General features: G+C 36.5%; 1 protein-coding gene across 9 annotated transcripts in view; it reads right to left on the bottom strand.

The window, feature by feature from the left end:
* Nucleotides 1-2,291: 2,291 nt before the first annotated feature.
* Nucleotides 2,292-8,063, bottom strand: part of CPNE3 (copine 3) — a 33,782-nt gene continuing 28,010 nt past the window's right edge. For all 9 annotated transcript variants that reach the window (XM_053940945.1, XM_053940904.1, XM_053940926.1 and 6 more), the window contains 2 exons: nucleotides 6,569-6,805; nucleotides 2,292-5,181 (listed from right to left, as the gene is read on the bottom strand). In XM_053940945.1, the coding sequence (XP_053796920.1) occupies nucleotides 5,071-5,181; nucleotides 6,569-6,805 (348 nt within the window). In that variant the 3' untranslated portion in view covers nucleotides 2,292-5,070. The remainder of the gene's footprint in view (nucleotides 5,182-6,568; nucleotides 6,806-8,063) is intronic.

Below are 8,063 nucleotides of genomic sequence, written 5' to 3'. Positions count from 1 at the left end.
CTTGATCTTGTCAAGGGGTTGGGCATGCTCTCTGTTACATCTCATCAAGTAAGCACTTGATACAGCTGTCTGAAGAACCTTAGTATCTAAACCAGCTACTTCAAAAATAAAGGCTATTTTATAAAAAGCAGGATTTACACTTTCTGGCTCTGCATTGCTAAGTTACAACTAATGTTCCAATTGTTCATCTACGCCATAGACTTAGACTAATGGTGCAAAGAGAAACCTGTGTCTCTGTGTCTTAGCTACATCACACTTGTGAACTACAGTAAATCCTTCGTGAGTGCCACAGCTGAGGGATGCAGCCTCCCATGCAGGAGCTCCCATACTGCCAACCTTCTGCATCAACTCTTCAGTCTCAGATGCAGTATTACACAAAAGCTTGAAGCTGTGTTTTAAGCTAACCTCCCAACTACTTTCTTTTCTTCTATGGGTTTGCATCTCCTCGATCTCTGGATGAACAGTTTTGTAAACTAAAAACATTATGCAGAGGCCAAGCCAAGAAGTGGCAAAGGCAGGCTTCACAGCTCCTTGGCTGACCAGCTAACCAAGGCACCATGCTAAAATAAAACACTCACTTTGCAGGCTATATATGACTCTACAGGGTATGCATTCTATAGGCCTGTTCTTTAAAGCTTTTCAACTTCTGTAATCACAGGCAAAACTGGAAGTCTAACCGGAATCAGTGGGAAGTTTGCCCAAATAAAAGCTGGATGACTGAATTCCATATGTTGCATATTCCACAATCCTCTGATGAGACCAAAACCGTAATCTCTATCAAAAGAAAGTTCTGCTGCATTAGCAGTGAGGTGAAGGTTCAACTGCTTTGTGGAGAGAACCATCTTTATTTGTATACTACTTGTTATTTGATATGTAAGAAAAAATGACATCACAACAGAGGGAAAAAAATTTTAAATTGTTTCATATAGAATTATTCATCTATTGCACATCCGAGACTGTCTCAATGAAATCTCAAGATTAGAAATACTGCTGAGCTGTTCCATGAATGAGACCTTCTATGAATAATAATACTCTATGAATTACAATATATAGTTTCACATCCTTTTTTTTTTTTTTTTTGAGAGAGTTGTCAAAGTATTATGGAAGGGGGAAAAACATTCCCCATATTTTAACATTTTTATATGAACGAGTAAAGCTCGCTGTCATTGAAAAGAACTAATTCCCTTCTGCCTACGCAAATGCTACCAGGTAATTTTGAACATTTTCTCTGTGGGCATATTTAAGTTCATCAATCACATACTGACACAAATTACAAAGTAAAGGCTAAGACTGCAGCACCAAGTGCTTCACTGCAGTGACAGAGCTTCCCACAAATTGCTGCTTTGCTAAAGCTCGTAACAGCCCAGGTTTGCAGAAAAGTTTGACAGTTCTGCCTGCAAGACTACTGTTATGCACAGCTTTTGAGTTCCTTAGATCCAAAACAAACTAGGGGAAGTAGCAGTGCAGAAGACAGTGGCCACACATAAATAACCATCTGGTTTTCTGTGATGTCCTACTTTTCCATTGTTGGGGTATTTTCCTCTTCCCACAGTTCCTCCATTCTTAGGGTTGGCAGGCACAAGAAGGCTGCACAAATCGAAGCTGCAACTATTTGTATGGTCTTCAGCAGACAGAACGTTATGAGAAAGGTGCTTATTTACTACAGGTGTTTCTTTATTACATCTTACAAGATGTAAGATGCAATAAATTATTTCAGGAACTAATTCTACCTTGTAGACGCTTGATTAGTGAAGAAGCAGAATTAACTGCTCTGGTGCACTTAGAAGATGCAGTTTTCAGTATGACAGTTGTCTCTGTGTGGCATCACATTCCACTGCAACACTGTCTCCTGTATCTTAGTGTCCTAATTGAGTCCCTCAGACTTGACTACACTTGAATGTAAAGAAGCTGAAGAGTAGAGTAGGATAATGTATTTGAAAATGACAAGTAACCATCTCTCTATGCCTCTCTAACTAAAATGCAGAGATTGTTCTGGGAAAAAAAATTTGGAAAACCTGATAATAATTGTATGCATGGGAGAACTCTAATGTGGCACAGAGCATGAAACAGTCACAGTTATAACTCTCCAACTTCAGAATATCTTCTTGCTAGAAGTCTGTTTAAGATGCTTTATGAAGGATAAACTGCAGAGTCACTATCACTAAGTGGAAAGGCATTTTTCCTCTCCCTTTTACACTTGTTATAAATCTGTGGCATACTCACCATAGGAATCATTGCAGCATTTAGCATTACACAGGATAAGCTGAATACAAAAGCACCACAGAACAGTATACTGAAATGATCATTTTAATGCACAGGTATTGTAAATCAGTTAACTTCATCTGAACTGAAATACATATAAAAGTAAAAAATTCTGGTTACAGGTGAGCTCTCTGCTGTACATATGTATATATTATGACCAATACACATCAAAAAGCATCTGATGACAAAGACTGCCATACATGACTTTTATCACAAGGTGGTGCCAGTGACCTACGAGCATATTCACTTTACAAAACTTGGACAATATTTTGCTTTGTCACTTGCAGACTATTAGGGCATTTTTTTACATGTAAAAATAAACAAAAAATGGCAAAACAGCACAGTAACTCCCCTTTCCCTTGACTCACAATCTGCTGCATTTCTTCACTCAGAATATCACTTCAGCCTACCTTGGAAGTTTTCAACAGTCATCAGCTGTATACCTCTAAGTTATACAGTTCTTGCCATGGTCCTGTCTGAAACATTTCTTTTACAAAGAATAGGGCACATTGAGAATTGGGTGTCGTTGATATGTTATTTAACTCCCTAAGCTTGAGGAACATGGGAGCAAATCTTCAATAAGAGATAATAAAGCCTCTACTGTAGGAACTCAGAATTTATGTATAGAATACAGACAAAACAACGTTTTTTTTTTACATGCAGTAGATACTTAGTATAATAATACATACTAACATATTTAAATGCACTTCTATGGCAACTTAGAATTGGTAACACATAACTCAGGCGCAGCATTGTATTTTTGGCAGACAGCTCAGAGGAACTTCAGTAGTAACCTGTACTCCTATCAGTAGCACTCATCCACTACAATTAATGCAGACCAAGCATTAATACTGCATCCAGTTCTCTCTGTATATGAAGCAGGTAGCTGTGAAACAGCTTACTCTTCCAAAGTCATACACTCTCAATTTGAAGCAGTGTTATTTAGGTTTATTATAGTAGCTTCTTTGATTCAGTATTTTGAGTTGCATATCTGATATGACACTTCATTGTAATTTATACATAAAGTAGTAACAGATTTTCACTACACTGATAAAAAGATGATTACAGAATTTTTTTTTTACATAAATATATGAATTACATTTAAAAAAAAACCAAAGAGCTTGGCTTAACATGAAACAAACTGTCTTCCTTAACATTCCACTACTTGATAGTATTTAGGATCCCCTTCCACTGAGAAAAATGGAGTGGAGATAATATATCCATTTATGATTGATTGATAACTGTCAACTGTCTACAAAGCATTTGGTATGTCTTGTGTAAGATAATCTCAATAGATACATCCTTCATCCATCAATATTAATGTGAATTCAGACTTTCAACAGGATTACACATGTAAAATTAAAAACAAAAAAAACACCCCCCCAAAAAAAAAAAAAAAAACAACAACAACAAAAAAAAACAAAAAAAAAAAACCAAAAAAAAACCAAAAACAACATAAAAAACCCCACCAGCCAAAGGCACACTAAGCAGCTCCAGTAACTGAAAGTCAAACACACTATGACCTGGTGAAATCTTGAGTGTCCAAGTGTGCTAAATTTAGCATTAGCCCATTCTGTTCTTACATACTACAGCCAGATCACCCACATGAAATAAGTTGGATGTCTAACTCTAAACCACTTCAAAGGTGAAACAGCAAAATTAATGTTCAAGATTGGCATTTCAGAAGTGATAAATGTGACCTTTCCATCCACTTAAGTTACACACAGTGACAGGATCGGAAGAGATCCTCAGCAAGCAGTATGCAGCTGGGGGTCAAGAAACCTTCATTTGTCCACCATGCAAACATGATTTACACTTGGTATAAAAGGTGAAGGGAAAACTCAACCCAAGTAGATAAATCAGAAATTTTTTGCTCCAAAGAAATGCAGTATGATTATAGGATTAGGTCTTGAGAGACTTGACTTTCTTATGTCTTCCTAAAGGGAGAGAATATAGGGAGGAAATATAGCTTGTTTTGCAGGCACTTTTCATTAGTGGGCTCCTGGAAAAGCAGCATGATTCAAAGTATGACAAAAGTAAATACAAGTAGAAATTTGAAGAACTTACTTTACCTCAAAATATGCAGTTCTAAATCAGAGAAAACTTTTAAACTAAAAACCAAATTCCTACTTCACATAAAGCCCTTTAAAGATCAATAGTCATGACTGTTTTATTGGGGGGGGGGATGGAACCCCAAAACAAAACCCCTACCAAAACAAATCTGGAATTTCCATTTTCCACTACACTGCACATTGGAACACATCTTATAGCCTTTACTGGCCTCATAGGCGAGTAGCACTATTCTGAGATGTCAGAGGTTTACCTTGATTCACCCTAGTAATTCCCATACTACCTTAAGAGAAGGCATACTATAAAAGAATATATACTTTAATGACTTCTTTGGCTTTTGTTTACACAGCCCTGAATCCCAGGCATTGCCCAAAGGCACTGAAGTGGCAAACAAGAAGCAGCTGTGCAAGGAGGGCCTTCACACTCTGCGGCATTTATCTGCATATGAAACACCTGTATCAAAATTTTGTTATGTTGGCTTAATAGAAACTCTCTTTTCCACTCTTTTAAAAATCAAACACATCCATGTAAGCACGATTTCTCAAATCAACATCAAACCTAAACACCATTACAATTTTGGCCCTTAAAAGGCACACTTGGCAAAGTGATTCGTAGGCAAAAGCTAACAGACATTATGATACAGAGGCATGTGTACACATATACAGAAGTATATCGAGAACCAAAGTCTATAGATACAGCAAGTAAAGCAAGCACAAATTCTTTCTTCTGCTCAGCCCATCATTTTGCAGCAGGATTCTTAGGAGGCTGAAGTTTGTAGGTGCTGAAGTAGTTCACCACTTGCTGAGGGACTTCTGCAAGGACACACTGAGCCAGAGCTTCTTTGGGAGACTTATAAAAAAAAAACACCAAGCTTCAGTTTCCATCAACTGCTAATGAAGATTCTGAGGCAAGTAATAAGCACCTCCTCTAGAAGGTCAAAATAAAGTCTAACAAAAAATTTTACAGAGGACTTTACACAGTGCCCTTGTGTGACAGACAGATGGAAGCTTCCCTGTCAGCTTTACCTTCTTATTCTTGTTATCATGAATCAGATGGCTGTCTGGTGCCACTGAAATAACAGGAGCTGAGTGCACAAAGGGCTGCCATGTCTGAAGACACCTTTTGTCACATAAAATACATAGTGTAGATATCAAATTTTAGCCACATAAACATACTTCCACTATCTGCTTAAGATGACCCTTCAGGGATTTGTCTAAATCATATGCAGTCTTTTGCACCAAATCTCATCCACAATAACAGTATTTCTACGGAGCAGCTCTTCTGTAGATACTGTTTTTACTGTAAGACTAAGTATCCAGAAGAAAAAAAAAAATCTCTTTCTAGAAACTGAAAAGCATTTGAATATATAATCTTATACTGAGCATTGACCCTAGTTAATCTACATCTAAGTGCATTACTTGATAAGCATATTCTGTATTGATTTTGCTCTTTCATTTCAGTATGCCTGAGTTACTCTGAGATTAAACAAAGAATTTGCATGAAAAGTAAAAACATAAAAGCAAAATAAGAAGTTGTAAGGAGTATTATTAACAAGTTAATACTAAGACATGAAACAAAATTAGAATATATTAGGATGGAAATAAAAATATTGATCTTATTTGCCCATCCTGAGGAAATTTTGGTGGTTTTTATTTAAGTCAACACTTTTCAACATTATGACACTTAAAAGTTGACTTCCATTAACCTACACATACTTTATTGGATTTTACAGAAATTAAAAAATATCAGGATTTCATGCTTTCATTACCTTTTTTTGTATTTACTTTTATGAAAATGAAAACTATCACCACTACTTTCAGCACACAGTTTCTACTGATTTTGACCTCCCTAATTATAACTTAGCCTTGAATTTTAATACTGCACTAAATCATGAGACTAATCCACATTCATAAATGGGCACCACAATAAAAAGAAAAATTACCATAAGAAAAAAGCCATAGTAAGTTTTTCCTCACAAATAAAACCCCCCATCCATTTGTTTAATCAAGTCTGAGAGAGTTTTACAAAGGTCATTCAGCTGCAGCAACTAGCCAGAAATGTAGTGCTGGATCTAGAAACTGAGGGATTTGTGGGTTTTTTTTAGCATTTGATAAAGACTTGTCTTAAGAGTACATATTGGATACACCACACAAAAGCTTAGGACTAGATGTAGACATCCTAGTAAGCCCAGCATACCTCTGGAATATTTATTAAGCATATCAGTAAGATTACTTACGTTTTGGAACTTCCTGAATGGCACAAATTGAACAATGTCTCTGACAGCTGGTTCTCCTGACGAGGACCTAAGAACTCCATCGTCACCATCAAGAAACTCCATGGCATCAAAGTCTGCTCCTCCCACACCAACAATGATAATGGACATGGGCAACTTTGAAGCATTAACTATGGCAGTTCGAGTTTGATCAAGGTCTGTTATCACACCATCCGTTATGATCAGAAGTATAAAGTATTGCTGTCAAATCAATAAACACTGTGTTATGACAAAGAAATAGCAAACATTTAGCCATGTACACTTAGAAAAACTTGCATGCAGACAACACAGTGTTGTCACTTTGGCATGTTCAGTGTGCTCACTGAATTTTACAATCAAACATCTAATTTGTAGTCAGGCTTCATCTGTACAGTCTGAAAAAGCTTATAAGGACAACACAATCTTTTAAAAGAAGTCATCAATAAACAGCCACCATCCAAAACTTCAGTAGTATCACCCTTATTTCCTCCAAAATCCCCAAACCAACAGTTAACCTATTTCCCATTATTTGTTCTGCAATAGAAGGCAGTTTACTGAGGTTTTGGAAAGGTAACACCTTTAAAACTTGCATTTTTCCTTTCTGGTTAATCAATACCTTTATGAAACACTACCCTTTATTTCATTCATTGTATCCAGAAAATCCTAAATCACACCTTTTAGTGTTGAAACACACAGCCCTTTTCAAATTCCTTTAATTACGTTTTCTAGCTGCTTCATGAAGTTAATTACCAAGGTGTCTGAGACTACTTTGTAGTACATCAGTAACTTAAGTTCTACCTAAGTTGCTTCCACTATTCTGTCGGGGCTTCTAAAAGTTGGCATCTTAGTTTCTGCTCTGGATTGAAGCAGCAAAAATGAGCTAGAAGTACCAAGTCTGGAAATTATCAAGTTCTTTTTGAATTTCCAGTCTTCCCTCACTTCATTTCAGATGATTACTGAATAACATAAATTCAAGTCTCAAAGATACTCCCAGTATTCTTAGAAGTCTCTATTCACTACTTTCTTTCCCATCTGCCTTTATCTACCTTCAAATAATTGTTCTTCCCTTATCTTGTCTGTTTAGGTACCACCTTTTCTCCCTGCTCTCTGCTAGCCTGTTCCCCCCCCACTCCAGCAAGAACATCTATAAAACAGTTATGACCACAGAAAGCTATAAGCAACTGCAGTAGGATAGCACATCACACCAGATTTATTTCTCTCTTCTCATACTTCCTCCATACTGGAAAAAAAACAGCATCAGAATCAAAAGCCAACCCAAAATGACTACGATATGTATTAAATGTCAAGGTAGCAAATTGTCTTCAATACATCCTTTCAGGCAGGAAAAATAAATTGCTTGCTAGGCATACTACATAAAATAAAAGTTAAAAAAACCCAAACAAAAACAAAAACAAAAGCAACAAGAGGTTTGCTCCTTTCCTAAGATATAGACATACATACATATTTATATTTTTATAGC

The sequence above is a fragment of the Vidua chalybeata genome, chromosome 1 (genome assembly GCF_026979565.1).
Source record: "Vidua chalybeata isolate OUT-0048 chromosome 1, bVidCha1 merged haplotype, whole genome shotgun sequence".
Classification (NCBI taxonomy): Eukaryota; Metazoa; Chordata; class Aves; order Passeriformes; family Viduidae; genus Vidua; species Vidua chalybeata.
Note: the sequence above shows the minus strand (reverse complement) of the source record. Positions and strands in the feature narration are given on the sequence as shown.